This window comes from Meleagris gallopavo, chromosome 4 (genome assembly GCF_905368555.1).
Source record: "Meleagris gallopavo chromosome 4, MGAL_WU_HG_1.1, whole genome shotgun sequence".
In the NCBI taxonomy this organism is placed as follows: Eukaryota; Metazoa; Chordata; class Aves; order Galliformes; family Phasianidae; genus Meleagris; species Meleagris gallopavo.
In genome coordinates this window covers 31,512,069-31,537,594 of record NC_139407.1, presented here as the reverse complement: position 1 = coordinate 31,537,594, position 25,526 = coordinate 31,512,069, and the positions used below count along the sequence as shown (strand labels likewise).

Sequence of the window (25,526 nt, the reverse complement as noted above, 5' to 3'; positions counted from 1 at the left end):
GCTAGATCAGGAATGAGAAGTTGAAGGGAGTAGGAAACCATGGTTGAGAAGGGAGTGCAAGATTGCCCTCTTCTAGCAGCAGCCCACAATTACATGGGGCACAGTGTTATGGGAAGTGAGAAGTTTAAACACCCGAGTACTTGTATTTACAGTCAGTTATTTACAGCACTCTTACCTTTTTCAGAATGAGTCACCCTCACAAGTGGACTGCTACTTTTGGAGCTCTTTTGAAGCCACCAACCTTGAAACGATCTGTCAAGACTATTATTATTCACGAAATGTACCGCTACCCAGAACATGATTATGACATTGCACTTGTGAAGCTCTCTAAACAAGTTGAGTTTACGAGTAACATACACCGTGTTTGTCTGCCTGAGCCATCTCAGACTTTTCCATATAACATTTATGCTGTCATCACAGGCTGGGGAGCACTTACCAATGACGGTGAGTCCCAAGTCTGCCAGGCAACCCATGTACTGCATGAACCATAGCTCTGATTTACTACTGAATACGTATCACTTGTGTAGCTGTATGTTACATGGCAGCAAGCCTAATTTTTTGTCTATAAGCAATAGATTTGTTCAACAGTGAGCAGCAGTTTCTTGCTCTAAAATTAGATTTGACAAAGAGAGAGGTACTATCCACTGAAGCAGAAAATAGCATAAATGTCCTCTTTTTTTTTTTTTCCAGCTTTTCTATCTTATATTGTAGATACTTGAGACAGGTAGTCAAGCCACGCATGTGTTAATGGAGAGCCTAAGAAAATATTATCTTAGTTCGAGCCAGAATCCTACAGAGAGCTGTGCAGGCTTTCAAGAAAATTTCCACAGTGAGCTACATATGATCACTTGTCCAGACTCACACATATCAAGCCAAGCTGTGAGTACATTTAGCAATAGAACCAAGATGCCTTGATGCCATATCATGTGCCCAAATGGATAGGTAATTTGTATTCCATGGTATAAGATGGAACTTTGTACAATACAGTGTTACACTTGCGGCACTGTTTATCATGCAATCATTAGTTCTGTCTTAATATTACATGAAACTGTGAGTATGTACATTTTCCTTAAGGGCCCAGCCTAGAGAGAGTAAGAAGTAACACCTCCATATTATACCAAATTAATCTGGTGCTTCATAAGAGAACATTAAATGCAATTCCGTTAATGTCTGTACTACTTCTTCTCTCAGGTCCCACTCCTAATGCTCTTCAGGAAGCAACAGTGAAACTTATCGACTCAGACACTTGCAACAAAGAAGAAGTGTATGATGGGGACATAACACCCAGGATGTTATGTGCTGGATACTTGGAAGGAGGAGTAGATGCTTGTCAGGTAACAATAACTGAAAATTAGAAAGGAAAACTCTTTTAATATTGATTCCAGTATTTGGCTGACCAAATATTCACTAACGGTATATTAGTCCTTTATACAGGCTCTGTTCAAACAGCAATTAAGATGTGAAGTAGCATTTCTTAAAATTATTTAGCACATAAAATCCATACTGTGAAGGAGCTAAATTAGTGTAATACTCAGAACTTAAACCTTTCATGGCATGAGATGAAATTTTCATTTTGTAACTCAAAATAGCTGCTATAAGCCCAATTGCTTCTCATAATATCTTCTATGAAATCTAACTGTATTTCAAAAATGTATCCTGTATATTGATGCTTTATTCCTTCTTTACTGTTGCCATTCTACACCAGACCCTTATTTGCTGGACAGCAATCACTAGCAGGTACTTATATTTTTGCAGGTGTTTGAACAAAAATCTTACCACCTGCAAAAATATTTCCATAGGGATAACTTTTAAAAAGGCAACTGCTATTAATGTTACTTATAAAAAAATATATATATACTTGTAAGTACTTGTTCAAAACAGACCCCTTCCAGAATCCCAGTCCTATGGATTTAAACAAAACTGCTTGCAGGTAAGTACTGGAGACCTACTTCCTCTGTTCCTGTCCCACTCAGCATTGAAGAGACCTGAACAAAAGGGTACAGCTGCTGTGTGTTTCAGTAATGCATTTTGCTGGATGATGGTGTATTTGTTCTGTTGTGTGACAATTGCCTTTAAGCCTGCAAGATTTCCAGTGAACTATTACTACCACGTCATGCTATTAACAGTATCTGAATTCAGCCTTTGAGAGTGACTAATGTCTTAAGGAGATATTATCTAATTAGAAGACCAATTTTCTGATGAAATCCTTTCTGAAATGTTATTGCTGCAAGTGTCTAAAAGAGTTTGTTGAAAGGATAGTGGTTACTGTAAAAACAAATGTAAAAACGACTTTGTATGAAGAGAAGACAAAGCAGTATGAGGAATGTTTCACAAAATGAGAAGGGTCACAGAATGAGAAGGGAATTTTTTGTTTGCTTGATTTTTAATGGAAGGATACTATGCAATCGCAGGTGGGTCAAGAGACTTCATGGCAAACAGGAAATAGCTACTGACTGCAGACTCAAATTTCATATACAGCCTGGATTCTACACAAATGGCAGCTCTTGAAATACTGCTTGCTTTTCTGTCTTATTCGATGCAACAGACCCTCTTGTCTATGATTTTATATTATCTATTATATATTATCTATGATATTATATTATCTATTATATTTTCCCTTCTGAACAATTAAATCTTTTTTTTTTTTTCCCTCCTCTTTCTCCAGGGAGACTCTGGGGGACCACTGGTTACTCCAGATTCTAGACTGATGTGGTACCTCGTGGGAATAGTGAGCTGGGGAGATGAATGTGCCAAGCCAAACAAACCTGGAGTTTACACACGAGTGACTTATTTCCGTGACTGGATTACCTCAAAAACTGGCATCTAATTCCAAAGTCAAAAATGGATAAAATTATATAGGTTACATGTAACTCATAATTGTCTGTACTTGTGAAAGGTTTTGTTTTTTTTTTTTAATATATGTATTCCTATTAGTTTTGGTCAAAGCAAGTTTTGCCTGCAGCAAGCACTATCTTTGCTGTCAGAGATCCTAAGCTCTTGTGAATTTATACTAAACATATGAGATTGCCTTCCTCATATTCGAGCTTTGAAGCGTTCTCATCTTTATCAGAAATTATAAACAGGTGTTATTAAACTAACATTTAAAAGCTAGCAATTTACCTCCTTAATAAACACAAACATTTTTTCAGGAAATAAGAAATTTTTTTCAGCTATGGCTGAGGTCTGAAGATGTCCACACTCTAAGCATAGAGAAGCTGAACCTTCTTCCTCCAGTGAAGCAAATGTTGTCACAGCTGTGTTTCTAGGAAAGTGAACCCGTGATTATTATTCTTGTTAGAGATCATCATCTGCACAGAGACTGCATCTGAGACCCTGGATACTCACCCTGCTCAGTGGTCTTCATAACTAGTATTGGATCCGCCAGGACTGAGGGTAGGTCCAAACTAAGGAAGAGGAGGATTTCTGTGCTTGCAGTTAGTTCAATGGAACAAGACAGAAGTTTGATATTCTTGTTATAAAGCACATTTTTAAACAGATTTTTTTTGATAGATTTTATAAAGTTCAAGTTACTCAAAAATGCTTTTGTAGAAGTGCTTTATCGCGATGCTGTGCTGCTACTTCTGGACCAATGCCCTTCTCTACAGACAGTTCAACTGACATCATGCTAATGATGCAGCAACACTAGCTCTACCAAACTTTATTTGTAATGTGTGACCCCATTGTGGAATGCAACCTAGCATTTAAATTTATGCTAAAGGAAAAATAAACCACAAATAATCTGGGACCTTTTTACTTCAAGTCAAGAAATAGTGTGCTTTCCAAGGGCATGCCAGCCAACAGAAGTCATCTCACTGCAAAGAAAATAAATTGTGATAAACCATCTTGTTTCACTGATGGATTAATTTCTGCCATGGATAAATATGATCCTGTCTTATGAGTCTGAAGAGCAATTTCATATTGAAGAACAGTCCAGATGGAAACTTCAGAGTAAACGCTATCCTTACATGCAGATTAAGCACTTTTCCTACCTCGGTGCATGACATCTACTAGATTTTTGGTGGAAGGGAGTCCAGTGACATGACTATTGCTGTTCTCTACAGCCCAGGCCTTCAACATATGGAACCAAAATGTCAATCCAGTACTGTCTCCTTCTGCTGTCTTTGAATGGCCACAGGACTGCTTTTAGGCTGTGAATACAGGACTCACAGGAGTCTGTACGAGACGTGAAAGAAGCTGCAAACCCCACAGCTAAACTTAAAACAACTGAAAATCTCTCCAGAGCATCTCACCTCCTCTTCTGCTCAGGATTGGGTCTCTCCTCAGCCTTTCTACTGTGCAAGCTCTGTAATAATCAGAATCCATGGGAACAGGATGCTTACCATTTCCTGAAAAGTCAAACCCTGAATGAAAATGAACACGTGGATGGAAAATCCTATGTTGAAGCATTAAAGGGGTGGGAGAGAGACCGTCTTATTTTTCAGCTCCTTCCAGTCTTTTTTCCATATCTTTTGAATTTTAATTAAAACAAAACAAAACAAAACAAGCAACCATCAAAAATGAAGATGCCTTGTCTCAGAAAGAATTGAAGGTTTTAGTTCAGCTTTGCTTTTGAAATAATAATATCTTTCTTCTGATTTTCCATGTTCATTTAAAAATGAAAAGGATCTTGGGACAGTTAGGAGGATAGTTGGATGCAGCAAATCTGTTTCCTTAATTTATTGATGAAGTTTGTAATTTATGCACTTTTGAGTTGCTGCTATTTTTAAACTAAGAATTTACTCTGGGCTAAATGCAAACTGTAGAGTTTGGGATTAGGTCACTTGGGAACACTGTTTTCTTGTAGTGTTCAGGTCCCACTTCTGTAGGAGAATGGGGAAAAGAAATTACACCTAGTTTTTTGTGCCTCTTATTGTTTTGAAGCTGAATGCCCTTCCTTATAATCAGCAGATGAATTGCAATTGAAAGTAAACTGTAGTTCACTTTCAGAGGGATGTAAGGCTTTGTTTTTCACTTAAATCTATTTTTTTGTGTACCAAATGGAGGGGCAGCAATAAGGGGTCAAGGCCCAGGCTATCTATAATCCGTATAAACTGGTTCCTACCTCACACTGAAAGTAACATGTATTTAATACCTTTAAAATGAGAAAGGCAGCCTTTATTTCAGATTTTATTGTGAGAGGCCAAACAGCCAAGAGGCGAGTGGGAGAATGTCTACTTTACTCAGGGAGTCCTGAGCCAGCCAGATGCACTTTTCTTCACAAACTTTTAACAAACTGTCTGGCCTGGGTTTGTCTTATACTCCATGTCAGTGTTTTATTTATGAAGATTCTGTTTTCTGTGGTAGAATTAAAAAAAAAAAAAAGAGAGACTATTGTGTGATTAAGGAAAAAGATTTTTAAAAGCCTTTTATTATTGTTAAGATTTAGTAAGGATTTGAATGATATAAAGGTAATATATTTCATAACATTAAATGTATTTAAAAACAATTGCTCCTTTTTTTTGTCCTTTCTTCTTTAACAGTAACTCTGTTGAAATGTGTGATTGATTCAGAATAGACTATTATTTAGTTTGTTGTAAGACTATTCTGAAACTTCAGTCCTTTCTGTTCGTTCCTGATCCTAGGAATTTTGGTTCTAACAGTGGCTGGAGCTTTACAGACATTTCTGCAGCAACAGAAGTGAGACATTAATTTTTTTAAAACACTAAAACACTCTAATGGGAATTTCAATACAGTTAGTGCTATGTAAATTTGAGAGTAAATCTCAACCTTCATCCAGGAACCAACCACCGTGCTTCTTGCCTTGCGAAATCCTATCCTTGTAATGTGACCTTCCTGGCTCTTGGCAGTAGGGACTTCTATGCAACTGATGTACCAATTCTCCTGAGATTACCCAGGCAGATTTACAGCTTCCAGAAGCATGTTCCAAACTTCTGGTTATCCAAATCAAGTTGGTTGAGGCTTGCCCAATGCTAACTTGCAACCTGAAGCACAAAAGGAAGGAAATAAGAGCCTGATTGCACAAGGCCTAATTGCCTGAGGAGGTCTGGTTGAGTGACATCAAGCAGTCATTGGGATCCCTTATGTAAGTAAAGCTTGTAGAACTCCAATTCCACGTCTACTGTTCCTGTTAACAAATTAGAAGAGCTGAAAGCCAAAAGGTATTATTATGTACCCCAATTAATACTTATCTGGCAATTTGCAGCTTGTGTTAGAGATACTCGTGCATGGAAAAGCTGGCTTTTGCTTTTGGAAATGCTTTCAAGCATGTTAGCTTGGAATCACCTTGGGTAATTGGTACCTTTTGTTTATCTGCATCAGGATTCTTTAAGAATGTTGGTTTCTAGGAAGGTATCACACTATCTAGAGCAGCTTTAAGTGAGAAGACTCTCTAGCCCATCACACTGTGAAGGTGGGGGCCTTTTAAATGTGCCAGCAAAGCACTTCCACACTGCATGTCCCATCAAAAAGAGTAGATAAAAGCCTTACCAGACAACACCTCATTTTTTTTAAGAGCCCATGGCCAGCCACAGCCTACAGCAAGATGTTTGGAAATCCACTGAAGTAATGTTGCTGATATGGATTTATGGATATTTCTGTGTGCTAAAGAGAATCGTGTAACACATTACTAGTGAGAAAATGATAAGGAGATTTGTGGCTAATTTATTAACTGAATAAGTCAGAAAAAGCAAAGACATCCTCCCAAATCTCCCCTAGGGAGTTCTTATCAAGAATTAGAAATTGCACCTGAAATTTAGAAAATTAAGACTTAAAAAGTGTTAGTATTTGAGATTTTCATAGCAAATGGAAGGGAGCTTTACAGCATTTGCTGTAGTTCCTTTTGCAGACATTTAATTGCAGGCTTTAAAGAAGTATTCGATACCTGTACACAGAATGAATCTACAATAATGCACTGGCCCAAGCACAGAAAGATTGTTCCGATAGCAAGGTACCAATGATTGGCCTCAGAATGCCAGAAAGCCTTGTGTTGGTACCTTTTGCCAATTTCAAAAACTATAGCTTACTTTAATCTGGTATAACTACAGAGGATTATTTTCTTTTCCAATTAATTATTTTTATTTTTTGTAACTAAGGTCTTAGATTTATATATATTTATAAAAGATAAGGTTGTGCATGAAAAGAAAGAAGTGGCTCCAGAAGTTTCAACTTTTGCAATCTTGGAAAATAAGCACTAGACCTGTATGCTTTTTATTTGGTGCTGTCAAAAAAGAGAGCTCCTGAGTATACCTGCTGCCAATTGATGTGTCTGGGAACCAGTTTCTTTGGCTTCTATGGTAAACAGAACCTGTTGGTTTTATTTGGCAGTTGAGCTTAGAATGCCCGTATTTATAGTTTCATTGACAGTGAGTCTTTGTTTTATTCCTGAAATGATGGGCAAGAATTAACTGGTTGTTGCTCTTTCTCCATTTAGGCAAAGGGCTTTTCAGTGTTCAATGTTACTACACAAAATCTGGCTTGTGTGAAATACTGCATATTGAGGTGATGTGCATCTCAAGAGTGCAAAAATCAGGACAGAAACAGGGTATGTAGGAGATCATTTTTTTTTAATTTTTCATAACACATTTGAATGATACATTCTTTAAAATAATAAATGTTAGTTTAACTTTAAATATATATAGAGAAAAACATGCTCACTTTTAAGGAAAGAAACCACAAATTAAAGGTAAAAATCACTGAGAAAAAATATCTAAGTGGCAAAACTAAAGCTGATATTTTTTTGGCATCTTAAAACTTTTCTTCTTTTTTTTTTTTTTTTTACTCTTTAGAGCTGGAACTCCAAGTAATTCATTTCATGAGGTATGTGCGTGGCTCTTGAAGTCTTTGAAATAATGTAACTGATTTTATATTTATTTGTATAGTCTGATTTCAGGTCTTTTGCAAAAAAGATGAAAAGCAAATACCAGCCTTAAATATCAATTGCCTTACTAGTATGAATTGCATTCTTCCTGCATTATTTTCTTGGTTTATTCTGTCTTGCAGTCCACTATTTTAGACTTCTAGTGGCCTCTAGTGGTTCTAGGAAGTTTGTCTGTATCTTCTCTCTCTGTTGTAAGAAACCCACATCTAGTGGGGAAGTACTTTCAGTGTGATCCTGCCGCAGCAAGGCCTGTGATTGAATGATGAGTGTTGTCCAACCACTCTTAGTCTTATTTAATAATTCAGCACAAAAGCTGCTCCCGTAATTGGGGAAGACTTGGAAGGATCAAGTCAGTCATATACCGGTCAGTCATGTACCAGTTACAGGAGGTAGAAATTCTAATATAATTGAAAATAATGTAACAGATGTGAATGCACAAAGATCAAAACTTGGGATTTGAAAGAAGGGGGACTTGAAGGGCGATGTCACCAGCCTGGTGGTAGGGCTCTTAGTATTGGGGTCTTAACCAAACCCAGGAAATGGGAAGAGGAGAGGTGGCAAAAAAAGTGATACAAATGGAAGGTGATGTGGAGTTGGTGGTACCAGAGCTCTGTGGAGACTGCAGTAGTTACCACAGCTTGCTTTAGTTGATCTGCACTGGCTGAATACCACTATTGTCTCCCTGTACTCAGCTCTGGTCAGGCTGCACCTTGAATATTGTGTTCAGTTTTGGGCCACTCGCTACAAAAAAGACATTGAGGCCCTGAAGTGTGTCCACAGAAGGGCAGCAGAACTATGAGGGTTTGGAGCACAAGTCTAATGGGGAGCGGCTGAGGGAGCTGGTGTTGTTCAGTCTGGAGAAGATGAGGCTCAGGGAAGACCTTATGGTTCTATACAACTGCCTGAAAGGAGGTTGTAGCAAGATGAGATCAGCCTCTTCTCCCAAATAACAGCAGCAGGATGACAGGGAATGGCTTAGGGGAAAGTTCAGGTTGATTATTAGGAAATATTTCCTCTCAGAAAGAGTGGCGAGGCAGTGGCACAGGCTGCCCTGGGGGGTGGTGAGGTCACTGAGGGGTTTGAGCAGTGGGTAGATGTGGCACAGAAGGAGAGGTCAGTGGGCATGGTGAGGATGGGTTGATGGTTGAACTGGATGATCTTAGAGGTCTTTTCCAACCTTAATGACTGTGATTCTATGAAAAACAAAACAAACAAAAAACAAAAAAAAAAAAAAAAAAACAACCCACAGAGGTTTCCATTAGCGCTGTTTGGGCTTGGACTGTTGTTTGCTTGTTGTGTGACCGCTCTGTGCCTAATTTGTACCTTTAGATGCCATGCAGCATACAGTTTTCTCACCACCCCCCCCACTTAAATAAATTTGGTCTACATTTGAGATAGGCCACATCTTGCTGGCTTTGGTCCTACAATGAGCAGGGCTCAGAAATAACCTGTCACGTAAACTGCTACTCTTGAACATAATGTTTGTTTTTAATTAAGTTTTATTTATTTATTAGCAGTACGGTGCTTGCAGAATATTTAAAATAAAATTAAAAAAAGCAATAAAAAAAAAAGCTTTCCGTTGCAAATCACCGCGTGAGAGCAGAAGCCGGAGGAAAAACACAACAACCCTCTCTCGCAGCCGCCATGTCGCGGTGGGGCGGACCAGGAGGCGGGCCGACCGGCGCGGCCATAGCCCGGCCCCTCATGTCGGAGGCGGAGCGGCCCTCGTTTCCTGTCTTTCGTCCTCGGCGCGCCGGCAGCACGCAGGCCTGTTCGTGGTGTCAGGCCGCCGCGGTGAGGGCGGGCTGCGGGTCGGGGCGTGTGGGCCCCGGGGCGGGAAGGCGGGCGGGCAGTCTGAGCCGCCTGAGCTGAGGGAATGTCTCAGCGCCCCGGGGGTTCGAGGAGAGTGGGGGCCGCAGGGATGCCCGCAGACCGGAGGGCCGCGGGGTGGGACGGGTTTGTTTTTATGCACTTTGGCTTTGTGTCGATACCCTTTAGGCGGCGGTGTTGCCCCGCGGGGTTGGTAGGAGCGGGTGTGAGCGTCCTCTCTTTCCGCTGACCAAACAGGGAGTCTGCCTCGACCGGGATCTGTCTCCGGAAGCCCTGGGTAGGTGAGATGCGGCCAGGCCTCCCTGCTGTCCCGGCCTGCTGAGCAGCAAGTAGTTAGCTGAGCCTGTGGTAACTTCAAGGTAAGAAGCACCATGAAACCAAACCAAAAGCCACGACTCATGAGCTTTTGCCCTTCTTCAGAGCATCTCAGTCCTCCTTTCCCAGACGTAATCCTTTCCCTTCTTAGTTTGTTTCTGGTCAGTGTTCTGCAAGCAGCTGAGGGTGAGAAGAAATAGAAGCATATATATTTATCTTTTAAGTGTTGAGCACTTGGTGAGGACCCGTAAGCGGGTCCTTCTTTGAGGGAGGTTCAAATGGGCTGAGATAAAATGAGAAATACAGCTTGGATGCTGAAATACATGAGCAGAATTTTGTCCTAGAGCTGCTTGACCAAAGTACTGCTAATTTCTCTTTTGGAATAACTAAATCTGTTTTGCCAAACATGGTTGGCATGCAGGTAGCAGCCCTGTGCTGTAACAAAGAATGCAGAAAGAGAACTGATGGTAGATAAATATGTATTGGAAATGCCTTTCTCAGATGTGTTTTTGTAATTCAGATGGCAAACCTCGTGTGTTCATTGCACATCCTCATTATTTACAAATGGTTAGTGGGGAGGAGAGCACATGTGATGGCTGTCAGCAAGCATGCTGCTGCAGCAGAACCAGCTGGAGTGTTGTGAGGGAGGAATATAGGTGTGTTTTACCTCAGGGTGGATCAGCTTCCCCACCTTAGTACCAAAACCATTTTGTTTTGGCAGTCCCAAAGCGAACGTGCTGTGGAGGAGCTGAGCAGTTCAGAGATGGTTTCATTGGACCATTATGAGATGGTGTTGGTGTAACCTGAGGAGACTTTCAGTCTGGATTTCCGGACAGAGAGGAAAAGTTAAGGCTTTTAGCTGAGCAGAGACTCGAGTACTGGACTCTCAGATGTGCTCTGATACTTTCTGTATTGAGAGCTGTTTTCTAAGATAATCTATTAACGTTGATATTGCTTATATTCAGTGCTTGCTGTGTAAGTGCATAGGAACAGTGTGGAAGTGGCTAATGATGGAAGGTACTACATGCTAATTGCCTTCTGTGTTGGCTGATGTGTTAGATCTAGTATCCACGCTGTGGAGCAACTTAATGGTCAGATTTGTGGTCTACTCTCCAGCATACCCGTCTCCTTTCTTAGGTGAAGGGATTGTAAGCTATGTGTAAAAATCTACTGTTTTCTGGGGATCATTCTTTTTTAGCTGTGATAGATGCCGATACTCTAGGTCAAACTTGGAGTTTGTTTTACTTCTCCTGTATTTGGTGGCAATTCCTGCCAGATCCAGAGGGGACAAATTGCTAGCCTGCATAACAAAAGAATCGTAGAATGGCTTGGTTTGGAAGGGACCTCAAAGAACCCATGGTCAGGGTTGCTAGCTGCTAAATGAGAAACTAGATCAGATTGCACAGGGCACTGTCCAACCTCATGATAAAAAAAAAAAAAAAAAAAAAAGCTTCGTGAATTTGCACGTCAACCTGTCCAGTGGCAGAGCTTGTTCATAATCCTCGTGCTTACTGGTAACTTTAAAATAAGACGGTCTTAATAGTGTGCATACTTTGTTCTTAAAACTCCTTTGAATTGTTTAATTTGATTTCTTAGTTAAATGCGTTCACATCTTAATGTGACTTTTTTTTGCTCAGTTTTTCAACAGAATAACTGGAAGTGGCAGGGAAGATGGCAAGCTGAAATCTATTTTAACTATATTCTTTATTTTGTAACCAGTTTAGTGCGAAACAGTTGCAGTGCGTCATGGCAGCAGATTCTATGGAAATCGACGATGCGTTGTATAGGTGAGTATCTGATTTGTAAGTGTTGTTCTTGATGTTTCAGCAACTCTTAGATCTACACACATTAATGTGAAAGACAGGGCTTGAAAGCAGTGCCTACTGGCTGTTAGGTCAAGGGACGCCTACTTGTGCTGCTCCCTCCTTTAGCTTGAAAGTGGAAGGAAAAAACATCCAGCTTATCAAAATGAATCCACTTCCTGCCAGCCTTCTTAACCAGTTCTTACACGAACTATAGTTTGAAGATATAACCCATTTTCCTGTGAAAGTGTTCGTTCTTCCAGTATTATAACATCTGTTTTCTGTCCAGATGTCAGGTTGTTGAGTTTTGCCTGCATTTTAGGTTTGGCTTTTTCTTTGTTTCTGTTTATTTTTAATTTGTTAGCTGGGAGTAACTTGAGATTGTTTGGCATGACAAAAGTTTGCAGTATTTGAAACAAACAATATCTCTAGAAAAACATGGTGGAATGAGAAGCTTCTTAAAAAAAAAAAAAAAAACACCAAGTAAACAAGCAAAAACAAGAATCTTATCTTTTGTGTGTTGAATAAATGAGACACCAACCAAGCTGCTTGCCTTTGACACAAGTTTCACAAAAATCATTTTCCATCAGGAGATGGTGCTTCAAATAGTTTTAATTTAGTTGTGCAGTTGGAAATAGCCAGTGTTTCAGAGTTCTGGGTTTGATCACAGAAGCTGCTGCACTCCCTGATGTGAAGATCTCTGATATGAAGGAATTCTCTAGTTTGCTTATCTCTTCAAGAATTAGTTCTGAAATGATTTTATACTGTCCTTAAAAAAAAGTTGCACTGATTTAAAACAAAGAATATTTTTTTCTCTAAAACATGGAATTGAAAAGCACTCTACTAAGTGCATTTCACTATTTGTATTGTGGGCTCAAATATTGCATTTGGTAAGCATTTATTTCCTAAACCAGTGTACAGTTCAGACTATGCATGTTGCATTCTTAGTTCTTGATGATTGGAAAACTGGTAAATATAGCTGTGCACCTGTCACTGCTGATGCATGTTCATCTGCAGAAGGTAGTAGTGCAGATTAAAAGCTGATTGGGGCACTAGGAGGAAAAGAATAGCTATGGAAACTGAAAGTATTTTAGCTTGCTCTTGATTTTGTTTGTGCCTTGTTTTAATTTGAATTTATCTTTGATGTAGTCGGCAGAGGTATGTTCTTGGAGACACAGCAATGCAGAAGATGGCTCAGTCCCATGTGTTCCTGAGTGGTGTAGGTGGTCTTGGTGTGGAGATTGGTAAGTTTGGGTATCATTTGTGTAAGCAAACACAAGCATACATAAACATACTGTCCCAGCTTGCTTCTAAAGCTTATTTTAGATGTAATAAGAATGTCTGAGATATCTGAGTGAACATATGTTCAACATGTGTTAGTAACGTAGATGGCGGAAAGATTGAGGGCTTCTGTCTAAAAAGCTTTCCAGTAGAACAAAGTTCTGAATTTTACTTGAAAATGTGCTTGTAGTGCAGGTAGCTTTACCCAAAATCTCATGTCTGGGTGAAAATTGAGAGTGTATAATTTGGATTATTCCTTCAGGTTTCATTATCAATAAATCTAATATAGGAACAACTATAGACTGAATTGTTGCTTTACAGAAAATGGGGACGTGAGGGGAAGGGGAACAGATGCAATTTGGTTAGAACTGTGTAATTGTTGCCCCAGTGCAAGAGGGCCCATAACCATTCATTTACTCTTTAAAAAACAGCCATGACAAGTCTTGTCCATACCTAGATTATTACCCTTTCAGTTGCCTTCAGTGGAATTCTGCACCAAATGCCAGAACGTGTATGTGAGGTTTTGCTGTTTATTATCATTAGCATCTCTGTAATCACATTTGTGGGATGAACAGCTGATGAATGACAAATGTAGGAGAGTCTTTCTAACTTTGCTCTTCTTGTTCTGATTTCAGTGGTGGTGTAGAGTGCTTAAACTAAACATGAAAGAAAACAAACCCTTAAGCTGTGAAGTTCTTAGGAATGACATACTGTTACTGTCCACCCACGTAACTTTTCACTTAGAGCTTTGTGAGAGATCTGTAACAGCCTCTTTTTTATTTTTTTTATTTTTTTTAGCCAAAAATATAATTCTGGCTGGCGTAAAGGTATGTGAAGTAGTTCTGTTCTTTGGTGAGTGGGAGGGAAAGTGGCAGCAACACGAAGCTAGCTAATCCTAAGTTTCTGAAACTGCTTTTCTGTGGGAAGACTGCAAAACATGAAGCTCTGGCTACGAAAACTTCAGAATGTCATAGTAGTATGGTGTGAGTCTTGCGTTACTGTGAAATCTGAGTTTTCATACCTTCTTAGATCCTCAGTAGAAGCATTCTGAAATAGTTCACGTGAAATATTTCAGACGACTGCTGATCAGGTATTGAATGCTTTTGTTTAAAGCCACCTCTCATAAATGGCGAGTGGTATAAATGCCAATCTCTTCAAAATGTTACCCTATTCTGTCGCTTGTCAGAATCCATTTATGCATGTTTTAATCTGACAACTGCTTTTGTGTTGCTGGGATTAATGTTATTAGAAAAGCCTTTTAACATTGTTTCTTCCAATCACTAAAAAACCATAATAAGTTTGGGAGCTTGTTCAATTACAGATTGCAGTTTTGCATTTTAATTGCAGTTTGGCAGAAATCATCCTCAGTATTTAAATGTCCTCACCTCTGCAAGCTGGGAGAAAAATGTTTAATGAAATTTGTCTTCCGGATCCATTCCTCTCTCTCAAACAGGAAGAGTTCTCTTGGCAAAGAGATGGGAGGAGCTCATTCCTCTATGCATTACAACCAGACCTTCTGTGATGCTAGTCTTTACAGTGATTTATATGGGGCTTAATCCATTCTTCTGTGTGCTTACGCAATAGGTGTGGTTTTTTTGATTCTTTCTCAGGCTCTTACAGTTCATGATACCAAGCAATGCACAAAGTGGGATTTAGGGACCAACTTCTTCATCCATGAAGATGACATAATCAATCAAAGGAACAGGTTGGTCAAGTCTCTGGGGTGAATGTAAGCTGAATATCTCACCTCCTAAATTTAGTAGTGAGGGCCAGGGTGCATTTCTTCCTTAAATTTTCTCATCCATCTTTGCAAGACTAGAAGATGGCCACGACATCAGAACATCAGCACGTACTACTGTCTATTGGATACAGCTTTTTTCCTCAGTCCTGCTAGGAATTTAAATGTGAAGAAATAAGATTGTCACTAGGAACTCTTGCAGGGCGTGGGTAGTATGAAGTCCAGTTTAGAAAATTCATTTTGTAAATGCAGAAAAAAACCTGTTTTTGTTCTTTTAGGGCTGAGGCCACTCTTCATCACATTGCAGAACTTAATCCATATGTGCATGTAGCAGCATCGACTGTGCCGCTAGATGAAAGCACAGATCTGTCTTTCCTAAAGCAATATCAGGTATGTCATTCTTCAACAGAGCAAACAACTTGATCTTTTTTATGTAAGTAAATTAAATTGAAACAAATTTTCAAGTACATTCTGAGATGATTGAAGAAAAGATGCGGTTTGGACTAATTAAATGATCTGCTTGTTTTTTCAAGACTGAAACCATTTGTGTTCCTAGCATCACATCAATTATGGAATTTTCTGTGACAATTCCAGTTATTTGAGACTTGAGATAGAATGTTTTTCTTATTTACAAGATAAAACTGTGACTTTTTTTTTCAGTTATATTGCAGTATGTTCTATCTGTATTTTGTGCAGCAGAAACACTTTCTGTTCAATTGGGTTATTTACGTATTTATGTACCTAATTAGCAGAATGTGAGCTACTCTGTAGTGAAATGAGGATTTTTTTTGAGTTGTTCAGCCAGATGTCTCCTGCCTGTGTGCTTGACTCAGGATGAGTTGGGGTCTCATACTTTTAGGCTGTTGATAATACCTAAGCTAAGCAAATTTCTCAGTGTCTCAGCTATGCGAAGGCGTGTAGGACTGAATGGGACACAGAGCATTTACTTTGTAACCTAATGTTTTCCCAGACTTCAGAAGTGTTTGTCAAAATCGTCTGCAATTTAAAGAACGCCATTAGTTGAAGTTATACAGGCTTCTTGGTATGCACTGGTTAGTGTTAGTATGTATCAGTGCTATTATTTGCTAATTCTAATCTTAAAAATCAAAAGCTACATTTTTTTCAGAAATGACTATAATTTTCTAGACTATTGTAACTAGGTTTTGTTTGACAGCTGTAGTAAAAAAGTGAGAATTTGCTGTTCCTGGCCCTGCTCACCTTATTTCCCCAACTAGTGGAGTGGTGACCCACCTGTTCTAATGAGAAAACTTGATGTGAGACCTCTTTCTCTGTTAAGCAAGGGGAGGAGGAAAGGAATCCTAGAGGTTCAGAATTCCTGAGTAACTTACTGCTGCTAGTACTTTTTCCATTCTTAAAGCATTGATTGTTTTTGGTGTTTTAGCTTTATTTGTATTCTTGCTCGCAGTGTGTCATATTGACTGAAGTAAGCCTATCACTGCAGAAGAAGATTAATGGCTTCTGTCATGCTCAGCAGCCACCCATTAAGGTAATAGAAAAATGAAACAGGTGATTAATCCATACAGTGATCATTCTGCAGCGTGCTCTTTCCAGAAATGGAGAAAGCATGTTATGAGGTATATAGTTTTCTGCAGATACCATGTTGATGGAGCAGTGTGATTTTTGGGAGTTTGCTGCTACTGTTCTGCACATGTTTGATGTTATGTGGGTAACATATGTTTGTTCTTTAGAGAGAAATTAAAAAAAAAAAAAAAAGAAAAGAAAAAAACCCTCATAGTAAAGAAATAGTTGTCACCACTAGCTCATAATTCTTGTTGAGAGAGAACAGGGTGAGAGTAAATGTGACTGTAGTAGAAATGGCAGTACCTTACTGCTTATCACTGTGACTCCTGTTTTTTGTGCAGAGGTTCTGAAATGCTAATGAGTATTCCAAGTCTGTCTTTAATACTGTGCTGTGTAGTCAATGACCCGGGTGCTTGTGACAGATTTTCACCAGATCTTCAGAGCAGAAGTTCCCTCTGCTAGCTTAGGATAAAGTTGGTTGTGAGAATTCATTCCTTTGGCATAAGCTGTTTCTGAGATGCTCACAATTTTTGCTTTGTTTTGTAGTTCATCAGTGCAGATGTATATGGCATATGTTCACGTTTGTTTTGTGACTTTGGTGATGAATTTGAAGTGTTGGATACAACAGGAGAGGAGCCAAAGGAGATCTTCATTTCAAATATTACGCAAGTAAGGGATAAATGTAATTGTGCTACCTTGCTTTATGATAAGTCATTACTGGCTTTGAGGCCAAAAGTGTGTTCCAATTTATTAGCCTGCTAAGGAATTGAAAACTGCATAGCAGAGGGAGACCAAGCTCCATGTTTGTAATATCTCTGTCAAAAACAGTCAGTGATAAGTGCTAATGCCACAGACCATACTGATGCCTCTTGGATGTTACTTAAAATGCAGCATCATGGTGTTCAGGCTTTTTAAGAGAAAGAAGCAGATAAAATGTGGAGAGAAGAGGACATAGCTTTAGTGTGGGAATAGGCTAAGTCTTCAAAAGAAGCTCATAAATACTCCTGAAATTAGCCACTTAGTGAGAAACTGCAGCACATATAGAGGAGGACTACTGGGATGATAAAAGGGATTGAGAGCCCACATTGAGAAGATGTGTATTTGATCATTTTAGCCTCTGAAAGCAAAGGTGATGAAGAAATGTTACTGCTAACACTTCCACTGGAAAATATTAGAGAGGCTATCCAATTGATCTTGTATTTTATAATGTAAATGTATTCAGCTCCTCTCAATTCTGTTGGAAAGTCCAGACTAGAACATTGCTCATCCATTTGCAAGTCTTCTGTCATGTCTCCTCTCCAGATGTAACAGTATCAAACTAGAAGGGGCTGTATAACAAATCATATTTGATCTAAAGTTCATGACATAATGATTTGGTAGCCAGTTCTTTGACTTGATTGTTCTCATTAATTACATAAGCCATAGAGAGTTACATATCATGGCTTGTCCAGGCTGCATGCCACAGTGAGTAATATTTTCGTTTATTTTTCTTACAATTCGTAATCTGTTATTTGAGCTTAGTTGCACCCTATTTCCACTCTCTGGAGTGGAAAAAATTGTCATCAAAGGAGATGACTCCTTTGGTATGGCAGAGCTGAGGTGCTGGAAGTATTAGTAACTGCAGTTTCACTAGTCAAAAAAACTTTTTCATAATGTGTGACGTCTTCAAATGAAACTCTTTTCTCTTTGCTAACTTTGCTGCTTTTGCTTTCAGTCAAATCCTGGTATTGTCACTTGCCTTGAAAATCATCCACACAGGCTTGAAACAGGGCAGTTCTTAACCTTTCGGGAAGTTAATGGAATGTCGTGTTTAAATGGCTCCACGCACCAGATAACAGGTAGAGTGTTGCTGACTGGTTGCACTGTACGTCTTGGGCTTTTTGTGAGCTCACTATACTGTTATAGCCAGAAGAGTGCTGGATTGTGCAGAATCTACAGTAAGCTCACAAGAAAAATTATCTTCTGATATGGAGGTCGTCCTTGTTTTGTCTTAATTTCTTTTCTATTTAGTAAAGCTTTTCTAAACTTCTTGTGCTGTTCAAGGAGCAGTAGAAACTCCCAACTAGTGGAAGGTAGTTGGCAGCTTCTGAGGTTACTGTCAGCAGTTTGATTGTGTTGTTTTGTTTGTTTTGGGAATCGTGTAAAGCCTGTGCTTCTGTTACTGTTTTGGACTACATTAATGCTGCTGTGTGTGTCACTGTTTGCCTTGTAGTTCCTTGTGTTACAATTTAAGTGTGGAGGGATACATCGCTATCACTGTTTCTGAGCATGCTTTTGAAGCAATTCTCATGAATTGCAATTTACCCTGCTTTTGTTTCTGTCGTGGAGGTCTCTAGGCCTACTACTCAGTTCCCTTTGGCAGCTGGGGAGCCATCTAATTGAGGGGAGAGGGGAGAAGAAGGGAGAACAGACATAAGAGTCTTTCAGTTGTTTTTAATTACGTTGTGGTCTGAGATGAAAGCTGTCCCTTTGAGGGGTGGTTGAGTCTGTTTTCTCTGGACTTATTTGTTTAGCCAATTCTGGTGCTATATTCAGTTCTTTCCTGTTGATTATGACCCAGTTTTTGATTTCAGTCTTCATGTCCCATGAATTTACCAAAATGTTTTGGTAAGCTTCCTTTATCTGAATAATGCTCCAGGTGGTCTGAGAGGAAAGATTTAATTTGCTTTACTTGGCAGCTGGAGCTTGTTTCTTTATTATTTGTTGTTCTAGTCTTTTCTAAAATCTTACTCTGAGTAGTACACTGGTTGTTGCTGTGCACAGTCCAAATAGAAGTGAGAGTGATTTCTTTTTTGTTACGGAGTTGTGGTCATCAGAATTCTTATTAAAACTACTCTGAAAGGGTTATTTCATAATAGATCATGTGAGACTGATACTTTGGCAGAGAGGGACAATCCCATTAGTTAAGGAGGGTCAGCTGTGTTCATGATTTCAAAGCAAGGCTACATGCTAAAAGATTAGGACATAAAAAGCTTTGGAGGCGTAGAGAAAGTCTGTTTTGTCCTGTGTAGAATTGTAGCATGTGTTGTCTGTCACTGCCACAGTGTTCTTTCCTCTTTTCAGTGGTGTCACCATACTCCTTCAGCATTGGAAATACGTCAGACATGGAGCCTTACTTGCATGGTGGCATAGCTGTCCAAGTGAAGACACCGAAGATGTTTTACTTTGTAAGTATGTCAAAGCCAGGTTCTTCAGTGTTAACATTGTAAGCATTGAAAGCAGAGTTTAGAAGGTGATTTGGTTACACGTGATTCACATTTACATTTAACTTGGGGAGGATGGTGACAATAAATCACAGAGAGTAAGAAATACTTCAAACTCAAAGTTAACTAGTATAGGAAAAAAATATATGGGCAGCCCATTCCTATATGGTAGGAGCCCATAAAAGCCTACAAACATATGGTTTCTTGGCAGCCTTCTGAGAAGAAGTGATGAGTTTGTGTGAAAAGGATTGGAAGCTATGTGGTGCTGTGTGCCATTTTGGGCCCACAGAAAGTTGAAGCTGGTTGCACTTAAATGTCCTGCAAGGGAGCTGGAAGTGAGAACCAGCTGCAGCTGATATGAGAATGACCAGCTCAGGGGATGTATCCTGTCTCTGCAAAGCAGTGGCTTTCTGGTTTTGGTGAGTTGTGAAGATATACATTGACACAACCAGTTGGTTATAAAATATCCAATAAGTGACCTACCTCAGAGCACTCGGAGAGTTGGAGAAATGGGTCTTGCTACTGTGATGTGAAACATCCATTACACTTCTGACTGACAAAACTTTCAGTTTTGTTTTATGCATCTTTTCTAGTTGTAGTTATGAAGGGAGTATTATAAATGCTAGGAAGAAAAGATAATCACTTCTTAGTCTCTTCAGGGAAAGTATTGGTTTTCTCAGGAAGCACTAACTGTTGTGTTAAGTGACTGTGTTGCTTCAATGAATTCTGTTTTTTCCAGGAACGGTTGGAGAAGCAGCTAACAAATCCAGTGTGCCTAGTTGCAGATTTTATCAAGCCTGAGGTAATTAATGTGTGGGGATTTGAGTGTCAGTGTTGTAACCTTGAAACTACATAGAATATAATCTGCAGCTTTATATGTGTAGCAATAACATTTCTAACTTCTACAGTTGTTAAATGTGAGTTTAGAGGATGAAATGGGAGTAGGCCATCAGATTGTGTGCTCACACAGAACATGCACTGTGAGTTAGGTTTCTGGAGAAACTTACCCATTAGTTGCATAAATTATATTATAAATTCATAGCTCAACCATGTCTCTGTAAATCTGCTGTGTAAAATATCAGTTTTTGATAACTCTTTAATAGATGACAGTATAAATGCTTAAAAGAAACAGTATTTTTTCTTTAATGAGCTTTGTTTGATTAAAAAAAAAAAAAAAAATACAATGGATTCAAAGCCAGGACAGTATAGAAAAAAATAACTGTAGTTAAGTGTGAGAACAACTTCTTTTTCCCTTTTTAAAAAGATTCAGCGGTATTTAAAATCCAAGAGGAAGCTACCTGTATCTGCCTCCAACACAATTTAATTGAAAAATTCTTAATATTAAAAAAGTCAGTCATGTACCCTCATTAAGATGAGTAACTAAAAAAATGTTGATCTAGTGATACGTTTGTTTGATTATGTAAGATTTAACTTGTCTGCTCAGAGTTTCTGATGTTGGCCATTAATGCTGGGCTTTGGTACTGAGACTTGGCATAATGCAGTGAATTCTAATGTCTAATGAAAAGAAAATTACTGTTTTTGATGTTTTCAGCACTGAATTCTTTTTGGGGACTCTAGTTGGATTTGGGTGAAGTGGGTATTCAACATATACAAAGGGTATTGCTGTACTCCTGAGCAGTATTTCATAAACCTAAACCCATTTTGTAAAACCACTAGCAGAAGATGTTTCAAGTTGGCTTCTTACTGCTACTTTAACATTTTTGGAGCTGAACAGTTCATATAAACTGTTGGTTTCATCTCCTTCAGTTTGAGTATGTGATACATCAACAACTGTTGTTGTCTTAACAGGCACCTTTGCAGATCCATGTTGCCATGCTCGCATTGAACCACTTTGAGGAGAACTTTGGTCGCATGCCAAACATTGGGTAATGCATCAGTGTTGTGTTTGCTAAGCCTTGAAACAGGGAGATCTCTACTGTGGCTTGATGTGCAGCGGGGTTCCTTATCTATCTGGTACTTAGATGACATAGAATTTAAAAGCTGAAATCTAGGTGAAAAATGTGACCTAATGCCCGTCTAGTTTTGTAACTGGGCTTTTCCAGTGTAGCACTGGCAAGTTCTGGGCCTAGGTTTACAGAAAGTGCAAACACTTCCTTCTGAAGGCAGTTCTTCTCTATTACAGTTTCTTCACATTGAGAGGTTAAACAGGAGAAGTTGTTCAACGATTCCTGAATTATCTGTCAGGATTCATGGATTTAAAAAAAACAAAAAAAATCAAAAAATGCAAAACATAGGAAGGCTCTGTTTTTTTCATTACTAGTAATTTGCTTCAGTTATGTGGATACTTCTTAGTCCAATGAGATGAAACTGCTTACAAAGTGTAAATCACCTGACTTGCACATGAGCTTCTCCACTGAGACTCTTATTGTTGAGCTATCCTTAACATTTAAAGAGCTCCTTTACTACTCAGGATTGAAGCCAGTAAAAATTTCCAAAATCTTCCTCCTGTGTCCAGTGATTCTTTCTCAGTTGATTACATTTTTAGAGGGAGTCGAGAATGGTTAAGTGACCATCATTGTTTTCACCCTCATGTCTAGATGCCATCAAGATGCTGAGGAAATGCTGAAAATAGCCATATCAATAAGTGAAACCCTGGAAAACAAAGTGAGTAGCAAATGACCATCATGAATAATTTCTAATATACTCAACTGTCTGAAGGTCGTGCTTTAGTTCTTGGCCCTTGTTCTAATCTTTGTATGCATCTTTAGATGAACTTGGTGATTTTCTGAAGGCCGTGCAAGAAGTTATTATGGTATATCAGCACTAGTCCAACCACGTGGTTGCCTAAAATGAAAGATGAATTCGTGTGGCTGTGTGTATTTGGTTTTTAGATAGCTGCTTGTTAGAAGATCAGGGTATGTAGTGGGTCTGCTTTCGCTGGGAACCATAGTCAGAGTGAGGTAATTTCTTTGTTTTGCTATAGATCGATAGTTTTGACACTGAAGCGGTGACTTGATCAGTTTAAGGGATGCGTATACATTATTGTTTTGTTCTATTTTTAAGCCTCAGGTAAATGGAGATATAGTGAAGTGGCTGTCCAGAACTGCTCAGGGATTTCTAGCTCCTCTAGCAGCAGCAGTGGGTGGTGTTGCTAGCCAGGAGGTCCTGAAAGCAGTAACAGGAAAATTTTCTCCATTGCAGCAATGGGTAAGGCCTTTTTCCTTCAGTACCTTTATTTTAACAGTGATGTGACAAACATGGGGTTGTGTTGCGAGCGTTGAACAACTTCTTTAATGGGAGAACAAGACTTGAGGCTGAACTTAGGAAAAACATGGTGGTTTTGTGCATACTAGAGAAGAGCAGGCAGTTTTAACTAAAACTTTTCTATTTAGGATTCAGATGTCTTACTCAGTGTGACATAGCCAAATGCCATCTTAAGGTACTGTGTACGAGAGCAGTGCTTTCAGGACTCATAGGGCAAATGTCCGAATAAAGTTAAAAGCATCACGGTCCCTTTAGGAGGATCACACAATCCTATGATTACAGACATCACAGTCCAAGTGAAAAGGCTGTGGTTCAGATTTCAGTGACTTCCAGGCATTCCTGTCTGCGGAAGTTGTGTGGTGAACTATAATGAGCTATAACAAATTTCTAGACTCAGCTGTACACTGAAATTCTTACTTCTGAACAGACTAAAGTTTTTCACAATTTTTAATTTATTTTTTGTTTTTACAGTTGTATATAGATATGTTTGACATTGTTACTCCTCTAGAAAAGATGGGCTCTGAAGAATTTCTTCCACGGTAAATATAAATACAGTCTGCTTTTTTTTTATGTACAGTTCTCAAGTAAACACAGATGTCTTTTAAAGTTAGTTTAGCGCTGCTTTATGGAGGGAGAGAAGTTTGAACTTAAGTGTCTTTCCTATTTGAGAATGGGAGGAATAGGGATTGTAGTAGACTTTGTCTATTTGCATCAAAGCAGAATTTCATGATGATGATACTCCCATGGAAAAAAGTAACTTGCTATTCTTCTGTTTTTGTTTCCTGCCTCTCTGTAGGGGAGATAGGTATGATGCCTTGAGAGCTTGTATTGGAGAATCTCTATGCCAGAAGCTGCATGATTTGAATGTTTTCTTGGTGAGTACAACTGACACTTAAGGCTTTTGCTAATACTCCGCTAGCACAACTGACATCACCTGTCTTGAAGATAAGAGGTCAGACTTCTTTATGTATGTTAAAACAGAGTAAGTGGTCTAAAATTGTCATAAACATCCATGCAATAGACAAGTGCTAAGCTGCGTGGCACATAGTGTTCTATGTAATGCTTGACTTCTGGAGCTAGCCTCATAGCTGAGAATCCAGTTGAGTCTTGAAAATCTGTAAGTACAAAGGTTGTCCATCATCTCTGGACAAGCAGTTTCAACGCCTATTTAGTCTTACAGAGGAAAGTATTTCTTTATGCCAGGTCAGAACTTTGTCTCAATTTTTGTCCGTTATCTCTCATTCTGCTGCTGTACACCTCTAAAAAGAAACTGACTTTGCCTTGGCAGGAACCATTCCTAGAAATCAGCCACTAATGTGTCCCTCTCAAACTTCCTCTTTTCCAGCTAATGGACGTATGGATCCATTATCCTCTCTTTGTAGACAGATGTTTCAGCCCCCTAATTGGACATACCTAAACTTTTTTTTGTGTGTGTTGAAGTACACAAAACTGAATCCTCTATTCTAGATATAGTCTAGTGCCTAATGAGGAAGGGAGACTAATCACTTCCTCAATCTAGTGGCTGTACTCTTTTTTTAATAATATTCAGTATGAAGTTTGACTTAATTACTGATTGGATATACTATTGTCTCGCGTTTAGTTTACTGTTCATCATGAGCCCATCTCAACAGCAATGCTACCTCCACAGGCAGTGCTGTACTTACATGTGCTCCAACTGAGGAGTCTGTGCTTATCTGTATTGAATTTCATGGAGTTTAAGTTGTTCATAATACTCTCCAGAAGATTCCTGAATTGTCTGTGTTACTTTTATTTACTGATCTCACTTACAACAACTTCTCTGAAAATTTCATTCTCTTCAGGTTGGCTGTGGAGCAATAGGCTGTGAAATGCTAAAAAACTTTGCACTTCTTGGTGTTGGTACTGGGCAAGATAAAGGATTGGTAAGTCACGTGCATTTGTTAATTTCACATTGCTTATGTATAAGTAATGTAACAAGGAAGGATTAAATACTTAGGCTACTTAAAAAGTGTTAAGTCAAAGTTTGTTTCAGGTCAGTGTCTAGGCGTAGAGACAAACGGCCTCAGCGTGGAGTGAAATTATGCAATTAGAGGCAGAACAAACTTGGACTGGCTTTGCTATATTTTGATTTTAAAAGAGAGTGTATGAGAATGGACATTATGAGTATGGACAGAATTATGGGCCATAGTGTATAACAGGAGGAGTGTTTTGTTTTGACTTATTTTTGTACAGTTTGCTTCAAGAGTATCTCTTAGTGCTACACTTAAATAAACTTCAGCTATTGCTTTTGCCCCTTCTGACTTAGGTTACAATTACAGATCCAGACTTGATAGAGAAGTCCAACCTGAACAGACAGTTTCTTTTTCGACCTCATCACATACAGGTAGGCTATTTTGTTCAATAAACTTGGACTGTTGTTTTGTTTCACTGTTCTGTGTCACCACTGGGAGCTCAACTTCTGAATGTGTGGATCTGTATCCAGAGAACGGCTGTAATGGAGTCCGTTATTTTTTTTAAATGATAGCTATGCTATGTTGACATTATCACTGGTATCAGTTGAGTAAACCTAACTCATCTGACCTTCATTTGTATTGGTGTCTTTGACTGATGAAATCTCTCAAATGTTCAGAGAAAGAATCAGATTACAAATGCTGTGGTGCATCAGAAAGTGCCATGAATTACTATGCCAGAAATGCCTATTATACCATTGAAATTCAGGGAGAATAAACTAAATAGACAACAGTGGTAGAAGTTTTCTTGAGCTACTACTACTA

General features: G+C 39.0%; 2 protein-coding genes across 4 annotated transcripts in view; both read left to right on the top strand.

Annotated features, from left to right (window-relative positions):
• The window catches only part of LOC100549159 (transmembrane protease serine 11E-like), a 42,837-nt gene extending 37,424 nt beyond the window's left edge, over positions 1–5,413 (top strand). The window contains exons 9-11 of one of the 2 annotated variants that reach the window (XM_085222732.1): positions 185–444; positions 1,192–1,334; positions 2,666–5,413. In XM_085222732.1, the coding sequence (XP_085078858.1) occupies positions 185–444; positions 1,192–1,334; positions 2,666–2,827 (565 nt within the window). In that variant the 3' untranslated portion in view covers positions 2,828–5,413. Of the gene's footprint in view, positions 1–184; positions 445–690; positions 879–1,191; positions 1,335–2,665 lie in introns of those variants that run through there. The other variant, XM_085222733.1, reaches the window with a different exon arrangement.
• Positions 5,414–9,499: 4,086 nt separating this feature from the next.
• Positions 9,500–25,526, top strand: part of UBA6 (ubiquitin like modifier activating enzyme 6) — a 30,803-nt gene continuing 14,776 nt past the window's right edge. Inside the window, exons 1-19 of one of the 2 annotated variants that reach the window (XM_085222719.1) lie at positions 9,500–9,631; positions 9,905–10,026; positions 11,702–11,769; positions 12,934–13,028; positions 13,864–13,892; positions 14,676–14,770; positions 15,082–15,193; positions 16,230–16,310; positions 16,892–17,014; positions 18,060–18,183; positions 19,409–19,512; positions 20,288–20,350; positions 21,358–21,434; positions 22,107–22,173; positions 22,573–22,716; positions 23,245–23,312; positions 23,570–23,648; positions 24,594–24,674; positions 25,058–25,135. In XM_085222719.1, the coding sequence (XP_085078845.1) occupies positions 11,729–11,769; positions 12,934–13,028; positions 13,864–13,892; positions 14,676–14,770; positions 15,082–15,193; positions 16,230–16,310; positions 16,892–17,014; positions 18,060–18,183; positions 19,409–19,512; positions 20,288–20,350; positions 21,358–21,434; positions 22,107–22,173; positions 22,573–22,716; positions 23,245–23,312; positions 23,570–23,648; positions 24,594–24,674; positions 25,058–25,135 (1,461 nt within the window). In that variant the 5' untranslated portion in view covers positions 9,500–9,631; positions 9,905–10,026; positions 11,702–11,728. The remainder of the gene's footprint in view (positions 9,632–9,904; positions 10,027–11,701; positions 11,770–12,933; positions 13,029–13,863; positions 13,893–14,675; positions 14,771–15,081; positions 15,194–16,229; positions 16,311–16,891; positions 17,015–18,059; positions 18,184–19,408; positions 19,513–20,287; positions 20,351–21,357; positions 21,435–22,106; positions 22,174–22,572; positions 22,717–23,244; positions 23,313–23,569; positions 23,649–24,593; positions 24,675–25,057; positions 25,136–25,526) is intronic. The other variant, XM_085222720.1, reaches the window with a different exon arrangement.